Source organism: Ascaphus truei, chromosome 17 (genome assembly GCF_040206685.1).
Source record: "Ascaphus truei isolate aAscTru1 chromosome 17, aAscTru1.hap1, whole genome shotgun sequence".
NCBI lineage: Eukaryota > Metazoa > Chordata > Amphibia > Anura > Ascaphidae > Ascaphus > Ascaphus truei.
Genome location: NC_134499.1, coordinates 31,493,441 through 31,512,678, shown reverse-complemented (window position 1 = coordinate 31,512,678; position 19,238 = coordinate 31,493,441). Strand labels below are relative to the sequence as shown.

General features: G+C 44.9%; 1 protein-coding gene across 8 annotated transcripts in view; it reads left to right on the top strand.

Annotated features, from left to right (window-relative positions):
• GRIP2 (glutamate receptor interacting protein 2) overlaps positions 1-19,238 on the top strand; it is a 175,567-nt gene that overhangs the window by 138,735 nt on the left and 17,594 nt on the right. For all 8 annotated transcript variants that reach the window (XM_075574626.1, XM_075574627.1, XM_075574628.1 and 5 more), the window contains 11 exons: positions 5,770-5,850; positions 7,957-8,092; positions 8,419-8,564; positions 9,858-9,944; positions 10,459-10,534; positions 11,498-11,643; positions 15,745-15,892; positions 15,969-16,138; positions 16,716-16,841; positions 18,395-18,550; positions 19,051-19,237. In XM_075574626.1, coding sequence (XP_075430741.1) covers positions 5,770-5,850; positions 7,957-8,092; positions 8,419-8,564; positions 9,858-9,944; positions 10,459-10,534; positions 11,498-11,643; positions 15,745-15,892; positions 15,969-16,138; positions 16,716-16,841; positions 18,395-18,550; positions 19,051-19,237 — 1,459 coding nt within the window. The remainder of the gene's footprint in view (positions 1-5,769; positions 5,851-7,956; positions 8,093-8,418; positions 8,565-9,857; positions 9,945-10,458; positions 10,535-11,497; positions 11,644-15,744; positions 15,893-15,968; positions 16,139-16,715; positions 16,842-18,394; positions 18,551-19,050; position 19,238) is intronic.

Sequence of the window (19,238 nt, the reverse complement as noted above, 5' to 3'; positions counted from 1 at the left end):
TGTAGATGTTTGAACACGTTGGGGACCTCTCTCTAGTCTCCTTTCCAGGTTAAAAATGTGATGTTTTTTTCTGGAGATGTGTGAGATATTAAGTGGTTAAAATGGAGCTGTCCCCAGGGCACAGTAACCTGCTTTAAACTAAATGTAAAGCAAATACATAGAATCCCTACTCTACAGATCTTGCAAGCAATGTAAGCGGTGTAGGATCCGGCTAAGTACATACATGAGCAGGAAGTGTTTGTGCTACAGCTGAGCGAATGGGCCAAGCATGTGTTAATTCCAGAAGTCCTAAACACCTGGTCTGATGAAGGAACTCGGGGGGCCCCCCATTGGGTATTCACTTTTAGACTGGTTTCTCGTTGGGCTTTTCTATCTAGAGCATTTCCAACTTCCCACATGGAGAGATCGGTATTTATGATGAGAAAGGGCATGCACAAAATAGATCTGCATTGTGTTTTTAAGCCGTGTAGCAGATCTATCTGGCAGTGAATGGGTTAACCTGTTTGATTCTAGGCGCAATCCGCCGGAAGGCAGGAGGCGACTTGCAAAGCTCTCCGAACTATAAGGGCATCATGTTATATGTATTATTCATAACGCACATGAAACCTTTAGCTGTTTCACTTGCAGTATACAAATAACCGTTTTATTACATCTGTTACCTGGCAGTTTTATTCTCTCGTGGGGTACATGGGACCAGTTTCACGGTTTTGCTAAAGGAATTTGTTATAGGATTTGTTACTGGTAACCACACACCTGCATATTATTGAAGATAAAACCGGGGACATACCTTCTCACAAAAGCTTGCATTAAATGTTGTTTTTTTATCATGCACGCATTTCCTATCTGCATCCTTTGACTCCGCTCTGCAACGCACCCCTGCAAATCCTCCTCACACATCCGCTTTCTTTCCATGCTTCTCCTCCTTGCTTCTGGGGATCTCTCTCCCAATCCTTGTCCCTGTCTTATTTCTACATTCTTAAAACACACCTCTGTAACTATGCATATGGGTAGCTCCATGGCTGGTACTATACATCTCACGCACTGACCTTGGCCTCTTGCAGAAGCAATTACCAGAACACCATCCATTCCCACTGCCTGTGTCCTCACCATTTACCACTTAGATTGTAAGCTCTTCGGGACAGGGACTCCTTTTTTTTCCCTATTTTATGTCTGAAGAGCTTGTTCCTATTTGTGTTTTACATTATGTCACGTGTATTACTGCTGTAAACCGCTGTGTACCTGGATGTCATTATGTAAATAAAGATATACATACATCATTACTACCCAAAACCCAGGGTTCTTGTCCATGGTAGTTAATCTGCATACAGGGGAGGGTGACTGCTGGATTTTGCTTTTGGGGTTTGCAGCAGTGCCCCCAGGCTCGGACTCACTGACCCAAACACACACCTCATGTAGTATTCATAACCTGACATGGGGGAGAGCAGTGATGAGCTGTCCCACTGAAGAAGTTTTAAGCCTTAACGGGCAATTAACTCCAGCGGGATTGATGCCAAATGAAATGTTTCTGCTGCTGTGCAAACTATTCTAGTGTGGGGTGTGCATGTTTATCCATCACACTGCGCTCACACCCCAGGGTGTTTCTCCTGTCTGTGTGAGCGGGGACCTTGATCTCTCAATGTTCCATTTCTTCCTTGACTAATTGCAAAGCTGAGCATTAGAGCAGAGGTATTAATCACTTACAGAGAAGGGACTCCCATCTCTAGTGACACCAAAGTCAGGACTTGTACATTCTCTGCAGCCTTTCTGCATTGCAAAGTGCCGCTAGAGTATCTTTTATTTATTTTTAATTGGTTAAGGACCCTATGATTATATTGTGAAATTCTGCAGAAACCCCACAACCCTCTCTAATAGCACGTCTGGGATCAGATGCATTGTAAAGAACCCCAACCCTCTCTAATAGCGCGTCTGAGATCAGATGCATTGTAAGGAAACCCAACCCCCTCTAATAGTGCGTCTGAGATCAGATGCATTGTAAGGAACCCCAACCCTCTCTAATAGCGCGTCTGAGATCAGATGCATTGTAAGGAAACCCAACCCCCTCTAATAGTGCGTCTGAGATCAGATGCATTGTAAGGAACCCCAACCCACTCTAATAGCGCATCTGAGATCAGATGCATTGTAAATTCTTCTTTATTTGGTACCATTTTTAAATTGCCTGAAAATTGTAGAGATGCCTAAGGAACCCATGTTGAAAAACACTGAGCTAGAGAGTAGATTTGTAATCTGTATTACTGTTGGTGACACCTTCCTCGTGATGAGTGTGAGTTCACCAACACCTCGACAAGGAAATCTGTCTGATCTCTGGTTTGGATTCCTACACCTGTTGCCTTTACAGTAAACCCTAAGCATCTTGGTAATATTTTATTTATTTATAAAATGTTTTACCAGGAAGTAATACATTGAGAGTTACCTCTCGTTTTCAAGTATGTCCTGGGCACAGAGTAAAACAAATAATACATGGTTACAAGTACAGTTACATAAATGAACAAGGTATACATTATATACAAGACATTGCGTGCACAGTTAAAGAAAATATATATTATGAGCGTATGAAACAGTTACAGACCAGATTAAAGTGTGAGACAGCCTTAGATTTGAAAGAACTTAAACTGGTGGTGGATATGAGAGTCTCTGGTAGATTGTTCCAGTTTTGGGGTGCACGGAAGGAGAAGGAGGAACGTCCGAATACTTTGTTGAGCCTTGGGACCATGAATAATCCTTTTGTCTGACATGGGCCTGCAATGTGCTGCAGACCACTTGGCAGTGACAGGGTTAACTCGCGAAGTTGATACTGTTTAGAAGATGAAAGCAATTAAATCTTTCTTCACAAACCTCCTTTTTTCGGGTAATGCTCGTTCCCTCGCCCCTCTCCCAGTACATGTGCAGGTTTTTGGGTTAATCCTGTGAGCAGACTGATGTCGTTCCGTTATATTCTGTAGGTTGTTTGTTCAAGATCCCAATCTCATTACTGCATTTTTATGAAGAAAATGTCTCCTTTATAACCCCCTCCCTCTTGATTTAGCCAGCAATGATTTACTGCCAGATTATTGGGCAAAATGTGGTTCTGGTCAGGGCATGGGTTAGGCTGGCATTGTTGGGGTAAGGGTTTGGCTGAACAAATGCATGTATTTATTAGAAAGCTGAACACGAGTGCCTGATACACCCAGCTGACTGGGTTAATTAATACCCACCACCTTTTTTTTTTTATAGGGTGTGAATCCGTGCAGCATCTCTAATGAACCCAGAGATCTGCTGATAATTGCTAGATGCGGGTCAGAAAGGATGGGTTACTTTGGTTTCTTGCCTGCTGTAAGAGTGTAACTAGAGCTTGTTGTAGAATAATGTGAACATATTGCTGTGTATGTATGTATTTATACACACTCCTCTAAAGGGGAGGTTGTGGTCACTTATTATTATAGCATGTTCTTGTATAGCCCTGCTAGTTTTACGTAGCGCTTTACAGAGACATTTTGCAGGCACAGGTCCCTGTCCCATGGAGCTTACAATCTATTTGTTGGTGCCTGAGGCACAGGGAGATAAAGTGACTTGCCCAAGGTCACAAGGAGCCGACTCCAGGAATTGAACCAGGCTCCCCTGCTTCAAACTCTCAGTGCCAGTCAGTGTCTTTACTCACTGAGCCACTCCCTCTCCCTATCAGCAAGGGGTGGTTACTTGAGCTCTGTGAGCAGTTAGATGTCGGGACATTGTGAACCCAAACAAGAGAATCTCTTCTCCCTGTTATTTTCCCCCCGGGGTGGCTGGGAGATCTTGTGGAAGCTCCTTCGGTTCTGTAAACACGTACCGCATTGCCAGCAACCAACTTCACATTGAGACCCAAAAGTTCGAAACTGCTCTGTGAGTAGGGTTACTGGCTCTGCACTTCTTCGTCTTTAACCCAGGCCGTGCTGATAAAGCGGTGTAATACGGCAGGCCTAATGGATGAGAAGTAAAACCTGACAGTGGGCTCATCTGCATGTCATTTACCCACAATCCCTGGCTGTGGTGGAAGCATTGTATGCTAAGATAATGGGGGGAAATACAGAGTGGCAGACATGTCTGAGACCAGCAAATGCCCCACAAGGGGTATTTTTATTTACTGTGCAATGTAAAAAAAAATGCAAAAGCTGAATACCCCCCCACCCCCCCTTTAAAAGAAGCATTGCATTAAATTATCTCCGCCTCTGCTACGCGCTCCAAATGGACGTGACCTCCCCTGACTGCACTGCTAATAATGCACTTTGACTCATCCTGTGCCTGTAAACCTCCTAACATAACACTTGGATTGTAAGCTCTTCGGGGCCGTGTCTCCCTTTGCCCTTGTCCCTGTTTATTGTTCTTTTGCACAGTGCTCCGAACATTGATGCTGGATAAATTACAAAATTCTATTTCGCAGACACGTGTAACGTTTGTGGTCATGTCCCAAACCCCCAGATCAGGACTGCAAAAAAATCTCAGCTTTAATCCCAGTGTTTTATTTTAGGGTTTTTTTCCCCCATAAACTACATTTTGCATTAGGACAAAAAATACCCCTGTGAAAATATTTTGTAACCTCCTCTGAGACACTGGTGAAGTCCTCGATCCTCAGCCGTTCCCCCTTTATTTTATTCCTCTTTCGGCGCCATACAGTGTCCTTATTTCCTTTGAATCCGGTGGTAGACCTTTTTTATTGTTGCGTTGGTCACACGCCTTAATATCCACACTGTGACCGTTTCAGAGGCTGGGCCTTCTTTATTCTGGGGACGCAAGGGGCTCAGAAGGAGGTTTCTGGGACAGAGACCATGTGTACTGAGCATTCCTTAGGAGCAGTCTGAGGGATGGGAGGTTTCAGTGCTTTGATGGGGTAACCAGTGCTGAAATGAAAAATGCTGTTTGCACAGATGTTTGATGATGGATGGGGGTTTCTGCACCTGCCATTGTCTGTGGGGGGGGGGGGGGGGGTTAGGGATATACAAGTAATGCCCACATGTTTGGCCTTGCACTGATAACTCTGCCCTAATAAAGGCTGACCTGGAATTCTGCATAACTCGCTGTCCTCAAGCTGGTAACCCAGAGATTGTTTAGACAACCTGAGTTCTGAGCTTCAGTCTGATCCTCTACAGGCTAATGGAGGAATATAAGTTTAACCGTTTAATGCCAAGTTCTAGTCACACATCCTTTTTAAAAAAAAAAAAAATATATATATATATATATATATATATATATATATATATATATATATATATATATATATATTATTTAAAAAAAAATATTTTTTTTAAATATCTATCTTTTTCCACTGAGTAACTGTTCGCGCTTCAGTCGCGGGGAAATATTGATGTAAAAGGCACTTTGAGCAGTTATTTAAAATGTGTGCCACTGAACTTTCTAAGCACGGATAACTCTGCCAAAAATCTTCTTCTTTGTAACCAGTACCTGAAGTGTGTAAAATAAGTGAGTTCACACGTTTGGCTGCCACCTACAAATCTCAAACTAAGGAACATACATTAGAAAGTTCCATACAGTAAGGTGTTATGGCACCACTAATTCTCATTCCTAATCGGAGGCTTTGAGTGCTGATCAGGAATGCCTTTTAAAAGTCATGTCTGCTGCTTATAGAGTAGGAGTTTGCAGTGTGTACAAGAGACTTCTGTGCTCTCCATATGTCAAATAACTTTCCCTGTGCCCTGTAAGATCATGGCAGTGAGACCTGGACCACACGGCACAGTCTGCGTTTCTTACTCTGGGTGTATCTTGTTTTTTATTTTCCAGATGATGGCCCTTATTCCAAGGGGAACAAGGACTCGGCAGGGAATGACGTGGCTCTGGTCTGCAGAAGACAAAGCATTCCAGGTTGGTGAATCTCCGGGCAGCATGTGGATCGTGGCACCCAGTGTCCCTGCAAACTGTGCTCTGCAAGGGCATGCTTTTCATGGGGGCACGAGGAGCAACATAGATTAGGGTTACTATTACCTATCTTCACGTGAAGAGAAGTTGGCAGCACCCATGATTGATAAGTACTATAAGAAAGTATCTGGCTGCTAGTGTCACCGTAGTGGATGGATGACTTTATATCCTGCTGTCACTACTCTGTGCTTTTCTGCCTTTCTCCTTTTTACGCCTGAACCTTTTCAGTCCATTACCGAACACAATCCACAGCAGAGATGCCTCTAGATTTGTTTTCTTTCTTTTGCTGACCCATGCACGGCGGCTGTGACATTCCCTGCAGATGCAGGAACATCACATTACATGTGTGACCCAGTAACCCTGGCCTGTAGTAACATCAGAACACAGAGTTCCAAGGGGCTTGCGGTCAGGAGCCTGTTTCTATCTTTGTGATGGAAGTGCCACTAACCCCTTTTAATGCCAGGGAGCCTGCAGTATCTCAAAGATCATCCCTTCCCTAGCAAGGTGGCACTGGGGCTCATACTCCAATACGTCTAACCGTCCCCTTGCAGAATGACGGTAATGGGATACAGCGCCTACTGGAGAGAGGCGGATTTGGAGCGGCCTGTTCCTTTTGGTCCACGAATTTCAGCGGATCAATGTCAAAAAGGGCGATTTTGTATTTTGCGGCATTAATATTATTATTACCAATACACTCCGCGTATTCCGAAACCGGTGGACGGATTTGTCCAGTTTTCGCATTCAGATTGCCGAATCCGCCAAGTGGGATTCTGCAAATCTGTCCACTGGTTGTATCCAATGGCGGATTTTTATGAATACGCGTGGATTAAAACTGACTAAATCAGTTTGCGGATTTTACAGTGAAAAACGGATTTGGGAAAAGGGGGGGGGGGCAAAATGCGAGAAAATCTGGGAAACTGATTTGGGTGGATTTGCCCGAATTCGCCCATCTCTAGTTCCTACAGAGGATAGAATATAGGGTAGTAACAAATCTCACCTGCGCACCCAGAATGGGAGCAATCCTTCCAGCTAACGGCTACATTTAATCCTCACTAATTCACTGACGTTAGCGGGATATCTGGAGTCTTATCTATATATCAGGCTCCATTCTGGGAATGATTTGCTTTGCATTGAGCACCTTCTGTATTTTGTCAGCGCCTGCAGGAAATCCTGAAGCCACACGTTCCCTGGGAGCAGCAGGCCCCATAACTACAATTTAAATTCTTGTCAGGACTGAAATTAAACCCACAGTGAGGGAGCATTAATATCCCGGCACGGAGCCATCTGGACTCGTATCTCTCTCCACGTGCAAGGTGTGAGGAGGCAGGGCAGCTGATTATGTAAGCAGCAGCAAGATGGATTGGATAGGGCAAAGAGCCCTGCTGCCTGTAAGGTATCAGAGCAGAACCAGTTTAACCCTATCAATGCCAAGACTGCCTGCAGTAATCTGGTGCTGGGGTGAAGTCACAAGTCTGTGACCTGTAAGGAAATACAGGGCATGTTGTGCTAAACCCTTTCTAATGCTCCACTCACAATCGCAGGTTCGGCGCTGGTTCCAGATTGTTCTCTTAAAACAACTTTGCTGTTTTATTTTGTTCTCTCTTCAAAAATATATATATTTTTTAAATGTCAAGTCCTGGATTCTGACTATATTTCTTGTTAGATTTCTCACCTTTTAATACTCGCCTCTTACTGTACATAAAGCGCTTCACTAGTGCAGACTCACGGCTACTGTCCCACACCCAGTCACTCCCGCCAAGCACTGCGATCTACTGCACTTATTCCCTCACGTGCTGTCTCTGTCTCCCAGTATACCGCTTAGATTGTAAGCTCTCCGGGACAGGGATTTCCTTTCCTATTATCTGATCTTGTTTGTTGCACTTATTCTCTGTCTACGGCCTCCTTTGTAAAGTGCCGAGTACACTGTGGGCACTAATATAAATTAAGGTATACTTACAATATTTTGGATGGTGTTCAGGGGTACATGGCTTTATTTTCTCATACATTGAGCACGCTCTGCACATTATTAATGCCGGTTGTCTCTATTTGCAGAAGAATTTCGGGGTGTTACCATCGTGGAGCTGATTAAGAAAGAGGGGAGCACTCTGGGACTGACCATTTCTGGGGGGACAGACAAGGATGGCAAACCTAGAGTGTCCAACCTAAGGCCAGGGGGACTGGCAACAAGGTGAGCCGACATCCGGTGTAACCACACACGGCACTACGGCCTCTATAATACCGGAGTCTCACTGGCTGCACTGTGTCCGCATACATAGCAGGGGTTGCCAACTCCAGTCCTCAAGGGCCACCATTATGACCGAGCCACCTTTGCTGAAGCAGGGGTATCCTGAAAACCTGACCTGTTGGTGGCCCTTTTGGACAGGAGTTGGCCACCCTTGGCATATAGCGTACAAGTCGGGTTGTAAGCTCTTTGGATCTCCCCTCCCCCGAGTGCTGTGTACGCGGTTGGTGCTCTGAAGACACATTTTTACATGCAGTGCTTTGCCTTGCCAGGAGCGACCAGCTGAACATCGGGGATTACATCAAGTCCGTGAACGGCATCAATCTGACCAAACTGCGTCACGAGGAAATCATCAGCCTGCTGAAGAATGTGGGGGAGCGGGTGGTGCTGGAAGTGGAGTATGAGCTGCCCCCGGCCAGTAAGTGCCCCAGAGACTGCAACAGAAAGGTAGAACTTCATCACACCTCCGTTCCATGGTCCGTGTGGAGGTACTGGGGGGCTCAGACTACCACTGCGTCTTGATTTGTACCCCAACCGTTACACTTACATTGTTAAATATGGGGTGTCTTTTATAAACCCGCCCAAGTTCTGTGTTTTTTTGTTTTTTCCCTGTAACTTACTTTTTTTTAGTTTTGAAAACTGCAAACAAAAAGAAGAGAATACACAGTTGACAAAAGGATGTTGTTAACATGTAGTAATGACCTGTCAGCCAGAAGCTTCTTGTCCAGTTAACACAACAACGTCCGTCAAAATAAATTAAAAGGGTTAAAGGAGGGTATGGGAGGATAGGGGACTCATCCTTATTTTTCCTCAATAATATATTTAATGAAGTGTCGCCACTCTCACCCAACCATCCAGTGTGGGGCCTCCTGCGCGGGACCAGCTCCCTCTTACTAGGTCTTCCTGTATCTGCTGCCAGACCATCTTTCTCCCATCCGTCCATTTTAAGGGAGAACGCATTTCCCTACCATCAAAGCATGAGGGTGGGGATGCTTATCCCTGGGATATCCGTCTGCGTCAGCCGAGGCATCCAGACTTTTTGGAATTTAGCGCCAGTCATTAACCAAACGCGTTAATTTCTCCACCTGGCATACAAACCAAATTCTGTTTTCTGTTTGTGGGTATAGATGGGGTTTCTAGCGGTTTCCATAACGCTCCGATCTCGCGTCTTGTTGCCGTTGCAAAATACCAAGTTCTGTTTTTAATGTATAAATATTAAGGGTTGGCACTTTCACTTTTTTTTTGTTTTTGAATTTTTTTGTTAATGATGGGTAAAAAACACAAATTAAGCAGAATGTTAGTGTGACATATTTGCGAGTATATTTGTTCAAAGGTTTGCACATTTTAAAAAGATTTTTTTATCTAATCACTCAAAGTGCTCATATAATAATACTAATAATATAATAATAATCATACAATCGGAGGTTGAGTGATTCTCTGACACAATTTTTGCTTATTCAAAACCCACAAACCTTGCTTATTCAAAACCCACAAACCTTCCCCCTATCTCTAATATAGCATCAATCTTCTTTTGTTAAAAAAAAAAAGGGTTTTATTGCCCCACTGTTTCAAACCTTTCTGAAATGTTTTACAGTACCACTATTTTATTTTTAAATCCAGTTCAACTGAAGTTGAACGCCGAGTGTTACTTTGTCACAGGTGTCTTGGGAGTTCATCCATGCAGGTCTGTGACTTTATATTCCTCCTGCAGCCCCCGATAACGACTCTGGCATCATCCCAAAGACCATCGAGATCTCCCTGTGCAAAGAGGGCAACAGCTTTGGTTTTGTGATGAGGGGTGAGTACTGTCCCGAGTCTCCTCCACTCCAGGGGTCTGCTTTGTTGATTAACAGCCAGTGGGTGTAACGTTGCAGAGTAGTTGAGTACAAGGAAACTACGGAGATTGATATTTCACTCCAGACTTTACTACATGGTATTATTGTGTAAGGTGCCTTACAGCCCATACACCTGAACGGGTTATGAGGTGCCATGTGGAGTTGTGCTGCTTGGTAAAAATGGCCTTAACCCCAATGTGTTGTAGGATATGAAAGGGTTAAGAGTGCATTACTGGAATTCCCAGTCATGGCTTCTCTGTAGATCTTTGTTCATGGTGGAAAGGATGGGTTTGAGCACTCAATTGTGTAAAGGGGGCATTCGCCAAAAACTTCTTCACGGTCAGGGGGATGTTCAGTGCGATGTGTTGCAGCTTCAAAGAAAGGGTTAAAGTATTTTCTTTTTTAAGTAGCGCGCCTGGGTTGGGAGACAGGCGGACTCCGATGAGGCGTGAATAACCCTGTCCTGTTATTTTGCAGGGGGGGCACACGAGGATTGGCACAAGTCCAGGCCGCTGGTTATAACGTATGTGAGGCCAGGAGGTCCAGCAGATAGGTAAATAATAAAAATTTCAGCCCTGTATGTGCTCAACTGAACCGTTCACAGGAGCCTGCACCGTACGTATACCATACGCGGCAAGAGAAGTGCTACATCTGCATACTGTCCTTGTAGTGCCAGCTTTGCCACATATACTGCCGGTATTAAGGGGTAAAATAAAGTAGAGAGAATGACAGGGTGAAGACAGGTGCGCACGCTTTGTGGCTTCCATAAATCCACTCCCACGGGTGCTTAATCCATGCATATTATGCGGGACCTATATCGCACAATACTTCCTGTCGATTTAATTCCAAAGCCGACCGTTCTGGAAAAAGTGTATGAGCTGCAGAGCGATTAATTTATTCCATATATACTGCGCGATGATGTCATTCATGAACTAGTTGGGGGGGGGGGGGGGGGGGGACAGGCCTCTTTACCAGGCAGTTTCCAGATCCTGCACACACTGGTCCCCCCAGCTCTGTGTGTAGGGGGTCTGCAGAGTTCATGCACGATGCAAACTGTCTTTCATCCGCTTAACTTCTTGAAATAAATCAGTGAAGAGTATTTACAGCTAAAACCTGCAAGTGCCAGAACGGTGACACAGAGCTAGGAGCCGATGGGGCTGATCAAAGGGGGAGCATACTGACAGCTATCCTGGGTGATTTAAGGCGTTTGTCATTTTAATGTGTTTAATGTTAAACACTGGCATTCCAGGCTGGATGGAAACTGATTCCCCTGCATTAGTTTTAATCTCTATGCAGCCAGGGGGCCTGCATTGCACTGAGAAGTAATGCGTGGATCCCAGACCCCTCCAGCAGACCAGGGATAAAGCACTTGCAGTATTTTTTTTCAAGTCGCCTTGTTATGGATAGCGTCAGTGCTTAATATATCTTCGGACCACACTGTTATAAGCCTGAGATTGGTTGCCCTCCTGTTCTTGTGAAGTTGAGCTCATCTTGGTGTCCTGTTCTCCTCTTGCAGGGAAGGGACCCTGAAGATTGGGGACCGGCTGCTGTGTGTGGATGGGCTGTCCCTTCACAATGCGACGCACGCAGACGCTCTGATCATCCTCCGGCAGTGCAGCCAGGAGGCAGTCTTCCAGATAGAATATGATGTATGTCTCATGGGTGAGTGAGAAGTCTCCGCCGGGTAATAAAGAGCCCCTTTAATCTGCTGCTGTGAGCAATGAGGGTCGTTGCAGATCAGAGAGACACACGTCAGACCACAGCTATTAACTGCCTGGAGAGTTTGTGTAAATAACGTCACTCCCTTACTACCCTAGTTAATGTGAATATTAAAGCCCATAAATGGCGTTTAAAAAAAAAAAAAAAATAATAATAAAAAATAAATTTTTTAATGTATGTAAGCATCATTACCCGGCTCTTTCGGAGGTCACATCAGATTAACAATGGCAGTGCTCAGCCTCTCGGGCTGGGTAGGTGCACGGTGCTGGGCAGGTGCAGGCTGGGCGTGAATGAGCAGATAGGAAAAAGATGGGTGCCAGGAACTTTTATAAAACAAAAGGTGCTTTATTTGACAGCTGTCCATAATGCTTCACAGGTACTGTACTAACATACTAGGTACTTGTGGTAAACCCTATATTTCGATACCTCATCCCCCGGGTAGCTCTGACTCCTACGCTGGGCAGGTACTTAACTTGTTGCCCACAGTAAAGGATAAATTGGCAGTCTCTTGCATGGGGTTAGTAATGCTCCCCTCCCTCCCCCCCCCCCCCCCCCCACTTGTCGAATGGGCCTTTCAGGTATACACTTCGGGCTCCTGGACTAGCACCCGGCTATTATGCATTGTATACTTCCTCCATACCTATTCGCTCCGGAATGCACAAGGAACCTTCTGGTTGGGCCAGTCCATATATTCTCCGTAGTTACTATGCCGAGAACTATCAAGAGCATGCTGCATCCCTATCAGTGGTGAGCCCTTACTACTGGCACTTACTTAAAGGACATGTTCCTAATTGAAAATCACAAATGGTGACAGGACACTCCTTAATACTCTTGGCTGTAGACACAAAAACCTATTTACAGGACTCGCAGTGAGGACCCCCCAGTAAGAACTCTGAAGAACCTGCTTCTAAAACATAAGCTGGAGCTATATATACCCTGTATTCTCCCTATGGTGACATCACAGGTCACATGGGAGGGGCAATACCGGAGTGAGCCCACCCAGTTAACCCATTAAGGCCATTAACCCCTTATAGAACTAGTAGTCCTGAAGGGGGAGGGGCTACACGTGTACACCACCCGGATGAAAGTCCCGCTTTAAGGACCGAAACGGTGTATTTTTGTATGCAATACACTTGTTTTGATTCACTTACCTACGATGTGCTGTTTCTATTTACCCCAGTGTGTGTGTGTGTGTGTGTGTGTGTGTGTGTTATACTTGTACTTATCCATAACCCTCTCATATAGGTCCTCTTAGTGTGTCCCATAACTCTAACTCCTTCTGATCTATAACTCCTCCTATTGCACCTATTGATCACTGACCGGTTCTGCTGTAGCATCGTACTGTGGTGCATAGTAACACCTGTACCGTCCAGTCTGAAGCGGGGTCTTCCTGAGCAATGTGACACGTCTGTAGTGTTAAGAATTTTGGTGTAATTGGTATCGTGGTAAATACATAAACCTGTGGGTTCAGTTCCCCTCCTGACCATCACCTGGACATGCTGATGAATGCCCTGTTCGAGCAGACAAACTCATGAATATATTATAGGTGTGAGCACGTTCATGTCTTTGTATGGTGATGTATGACTGTAAATTCTGTATAAAGTGTAGGGAAGCCTGGAGGATGCCAGTAACTAATTATCATGCATCAATATCCTATTAAGTGTGGAGCAGAAACATGAATCCCTGACACACGGGGAGAAGGCCATGCTTTGTGTTGTCGTTCTGTCTTTGAACAACAAAGACACAATTGTATAGGTATCAATCTTCCCTTTTTTTAATTTTTTTATTATTTTTATTATTGTTGGTTTATTTGAGTTTTACAGATGAATATTAAAAAAACACAGAGCTGAGTTTACATCTTTATATTATAACAGGAAAAATATCACTTCAGCTTCTGAAGAGGCGCTGATGTCTTGTGCCCAAGTACTCTTCATCTTAAACAAATGACTTTTTATTTAGTTCAAATGGAGAATGGTTAGCACCATGTTAGCCCGTAGAATAGACGAGGGGTGCTCAAGACCACCCTCCCACCCCCAAACAGGTCAGATTTTAAAGATCTCCCAGTCTTTGACTGAGCCTCTGAGCCACCTGTGCTGAAGCAGGGATATTCTGAGCCACCTGTGCTGAAGCAGGGATATTCTGAGCCACCTGTGCTGAAGCAGGGATATTCTTCAAATCTGACCTGGTTGGGGGGGGGGGTCTTAAGGACTGGAGTTGCACCCCTGGGATAGATGAAACAAAATTAAGGTAGAACTGATGACTTTTAACGTGTTATCCTGAACGCTTGCGCTCTTTTTAACAAAGTAAGCTGTTTCGGGCGTCACTTCTACCTTTTTTGTGTCTTATTTAGCTCTTGAGAAAGCCCTTGCGTGCCTAAAATACGCCCCAACTTTATGCATTGAAGGCCTCTGTAGCTCCACCGTGGTTATTGTAACTTGATGTTTAATGTTCCCAATGTTGTGGAAGGAATAACGAATACGAGGGCACAAGGGGCCGTAGGCTGCGCTTACAGTGACACCAATGCGACGTCACGTCAAAACAAATGCATTGTCGCCGTCATCTGCGCTTATAGTGCACGCGACGGAGCGACAGCGCTACCAAAATTCTGGTAGTCACTGTTTGATTTTTTTTTTTGGAGAGATGGTCTCCACATGTGACCAATCAGAGAGCTTCTCCGTCCCTCTGCCCTCCCCTTTCTGATGTCACTGGCCTTGTAGACAGCGACGTCGCCTAAACTTAAATTATAACTATCGCGACGGCGATGGGTGACGTCATCGGTCGCGTCGCTGGCAGTGTAAGAGCAGCCTTAAGCAAGATAATTTATTAGCCAAAAATCTGCCGTTTCTCTTGCCACATGAAACGTTTATCAAGGTGAGGGCTGTTCTGTAAGATGTTGCTGGGCGGCCTGTCCCTGTCTGCAGACTCCTTTTTCCTGCTCTCGCTTGAAGTATGGCGGCTTCCCACGGAAACTTTCTAATGCTTTGCCCACCTTATCATGAATTCCTTTGCTGCCCCGCTATTGATGGGGCTTATCTGGAGCTGCTGTTGGTGCAGTTTCTCCTCGGTGCTGGGTTGACTTTGGCAGGTCGATCATCTCGCGCAGAAGGGAATGTTCTGATGGATCTTGATAGGAATCGTTTAACAAACTGGAAGGCACAGCCACTTAATCTGATGCAGGCCCAGGAAAGTAATTGATTGGACCTGATTTAGCTTGCTCTCTGCTGATGTTTTCGTAACTCCTTCAGTGCTGAACTGGCTTATCACAGCTCATGGTTAAAATGAGCCACAATTGGCTTGGAAGCCAGAATCTTTAACTCTAAATTGGGCTCAAGGTGTTTTGTTTGTTCCCATGGTGAGTCTGGATTATCTATAATGCAGAATTGCAGCAACTTTGTTGCCTACTGTATGTGTCTCCTATTAAGAATACACATACTTTAGTATTCTGCCAAATGAATGTGTTTTTGTATCGAAGCATCCAATAAACAGCAGCTCTGTAGCTTGCAATTGTATTGTATGTCTTTATTTATATAGCGCCAAAAGTGTACTCAGCAACTCGCAAAGTACAGTACAAGGAATTTTAAAAATACAATAAGTGCAGCAAAAATCAGACAATGGGAAAGGAAATCCCTGCCCCGAAGAGCTTACAATCTAAGAGCAATTCAATACACACCAGTGAATTTACTTGGAGTCAACATTTAAACTCCACGATGGAAAAGTTCTCGGACAGAAAAGTTGGCATTACTATGCAACTCTCTAATGTTGTACCGCTTTCATCCTGATTACTTTCCCAATTAAGTTGGTTTTGGGAAATAAAGATTGTGTAAAAACATTTTGGTCACTTAAACTAAAAACTGATTGGCCCCTGATGTCTGAGCATTGTATTTGCTGCTGCAGTTTGCTGCGCCATGCGTCTTGCGACTAGATTACAAGCGTGTAGTGCTGAAACGCATTGTGGCGTGCAGGTCCCACTAATGACCTCTCTGGGAGCTGTCCGGGGTACCCCATATCTGTCCGTTAGTGTTCCATCTTTCTCTCTCCTCTCAGACACTGTGACCAACGCATCAGGACCTCTACTCGTGGAAATTGCCAAAACGCCGGGCTCCACGCTGGGCATCTCTCTGAGCACAGGGACTCAGCGGAACAAGCAGGTCATTGTCATCGACAAGGTCAAGCCTGCCAGTGTGGTGGAAAGGTGTGTATCTGGGCACAAAAGGGCTGGACATGTGCAGATGCTTCTTCTGCTACGACTATTAAACATCTCCCTGCAGGTCTGGGGCTCTGCGCCCGGGAGATCACATCCTCTCCATTGATGGCACCAGCACGGAGCACTGCTCCATGCTAGAAGCCACACAGCTCCTAGCCAGCACCATGGAGAATGTGAAGCTGGAAATCCTGCCCGCCCATCACAGCAGACTCCCGCTGAGACCCCCTGAGTCTGGTGAGTGACCGGGCCTCGTCTGTGTGCCTCTCGCATTAACTGGTGGCTCAAAAGCCTCAGGGTCAGAGTACGAGTATCTGTAGGAACAGGATCTGTGACAGGTGAAGGTCGGGCTTTGCAGAGGTCACTCTGGATGAACAGACCATCTCATCCATGAAGGATGGTATTGGTTATCTGCCAGTACGAGGATGGAGCAGTGTAACATTGTCGCTCGCAGCACCTGTTTTTGAATGATGCTTTATCCTCTGTCTCCGGCTGATAACTCTTTCACTGCCAGGTTATTACACAATAGGTAGCTACTGGAGGGCACCACTTTATGTACAATGATAGAGATTTAAAAATACACTAGCAGTTATTCTGCAAAACATCTGTCACCGGACTAAGAGGTACGCTGTGTATAGAGGCTTGGGCGTGATTGTGTGCTCATACAAACGTCTCCGTTTTATCTGTCGCACTAATCACAATTGTTTGGAAATTCCCTTCAGAAGGTTTTCAAATGTTGACTTAATGTTATGGGGAAACTTTTCCAAGAACTGCGCTAAAAAAAACAAAAATAATGAATCGCTTTGTGTCTCAGTTAAGGTGCAAAAGAGCGATCACCATCACTGCTGGGACCCCTGTGTCAACTACGGTCACACACAGCACCAAGGTCACTGCAAGACGCCCACCTGGAACTCGCCCTCTAACCAGGACTACTGCAAGTGTATGTAATTCCCAGCCATGTGTAATAGTTTGCGGCCAGTACCTTCACTCCAGACCGACTCCTCATTCATCTCTTCACTGCCAGTAGAGCTACCAAGTAATGCACTATAAGTTTGTATAACTAAAGGTTAAGAAACCTTAGCTGTGCTTGGTTGTGGTGTTTAAATATACGAGAGAAGCTCACTGGGTAAAATGGGTTAAAAAAAAAAAAATACTTTTTTATTAAGGATTCTAGAATAGTCTGCAAAATACATCCGTTTTCCTTTACCAAAGGGAGTAGTTTAGGTTTGTGTTGCTGAGTACCACTATTCTCTTTAGCCATCACGTGTACATCCCAACAACTGTTTTTCAATCCCTTAGTCCCTCTGCTGGGCGATGGTTCCATGCATCTACTGAGCGAAATACTTTTTTGCTCATTTTATAGCCTGCCCCTCTCCAAGTTCCCCCACAGACACTGCGGTCCCAATATACTGTGCAGCATGTACAGTACGGCTTTAGATCTGGATAAGAGGTTTACTCCCGACTATTACCTGCAGGTTTAACATGCTGATGAATGCGCTGATCCAGGAGACAAACTCATGAATATATTATAGGTGTGAGCACTTTCATGTCTTTGTATGGTGATCTATGGCTGTATACGTTCTGTATAAAGTGTAGGGAAGCCTGGAGGATGCCAGTAACTAATTATAATGCATCAATATCCTATTAGGTGTGGAGCAGTAACATGAATCCCTGACACACGGGGAGCAGGAAATGCTTTGTGTTGGTGAATCAGATCAAAAAGTGCATGTTTGTGTAGAAATGCAGTGAATTGAAGTAAAAAACAAAAAAAATGGACAACTGCAGGGGGAGAAAACGTTTCGAATTCTGGTAGTTTACCTGTTCCTGTCTGAATTTACTGGCAAATTGTACAGACAAAGGGGGGGGGGGTAAGGGGGGAACATCCCGGATTTTTTATTAATATAATATATATTTATTAATTAAAAAAAAAAAAATATATATATATATATATATATATATATATATATTAGTGTTCGACAAACCTATACATTTGCACGCCCCGGGCGAGTGGATTTAACATCGTGGCGAGCTCCTATTGGCGCAAGCAGCACACGTGTGGTACTAGGTGGCGAGTAGATTTTTTTTTTGTTCGGCGAGTAGATTTTTTGGTGATTTGTCGACCACTGTGTGTGTGTGTGTGTGTGTGTGTGTGTATATATATATTAATATATAATATCGGTATATTGAATGACGCGGTGGGTGATGGACAGTAGCCATTTTAAATACCCAGTGAATTTTTACATAAGGCAAACAGAATTTCATATGGTAAACCTCATTAAATACCTCCACTATAGCGCACAAAATAAAAGCACAAGGCAGCGGGACGGTCCGATTTCTTTTTGTTTCTTCTGTTAAATGAGCGCAGGGTGTTCCTGCTTCAAGTAGGGAAATGACTGGTTCATATAGTCGCACGCTCCCTTTTTGTCCCTGTACTGTATGTTCACATCCTTTTTGGGGGGGGGGGGTTTCTTGCCCCTCCGGTTTTATTTTCAGCCCTGGTCGCAGCCAACTTCTCGTCGTCGTCCTCTGCGGGAACCCCAGGGTTCAGCTGCCAGAATTCCAACACCCTCCCCCGTTCTGCCCATCAGATGAGCCCGCGCGCCACCATGGCCCGGCGGCGACAGCGGAGGAAGGACCACAAGAGCTCCTGTAAGGGGGGTGCGGGGGTCCCCTGTGCATTCTTCATAGGCTGATGTATATTGGCTCTTGCCCATTTAGTGCCAAAGCGGCTAGCAATGCTACCCAGGGCTGCAGTTAGCGGTTGCAGTGGATTAGAAAGTAGCGGTACTGTGTGTCGCAGACTTATTTCAAATATCGATGCAATGTTTTTTTTGCAATAATTGAAGGGAAGGTTTTTCTAAAGTAAATTCCCTTTTTCTATTAAAAGAAGTTGAGGTGTAAATAAAAAGAAGTGTTGCTTGGATGTCCACCTCCCAGTTACCTAAATCTGTGAGATTTGGGAGGGTTCTGAACCAAAATGTGTCATCTTCATGGAAAAGTAATGATTGGAATCTGGGATCAATGCTACAAACCAGCGAGACAGACCAAGGCCAGTGATGGGTAAAATGTTTGGGAATTCTATGTCATATAGGGACCAATGCCATATGTCACCCACTGTGTCCCTACAGTCACTTCTTCTCTTGTTCTAGTGTCCTTGGCTTCCAGCACTGTGGGTCCCGGGGGGCAGATCATACACACGGAGAATGCAGAGATTGTCCTGCGTGGAGACCCCCTGAATGGATTTGGGCTTCAGCTGCAGGGGGGGATCTTTGCCACAGAGACACTCTCATCCCCTCCTCTGTTACGGTTCATTGAGCCAGACAGTCCCGCTGAGAGG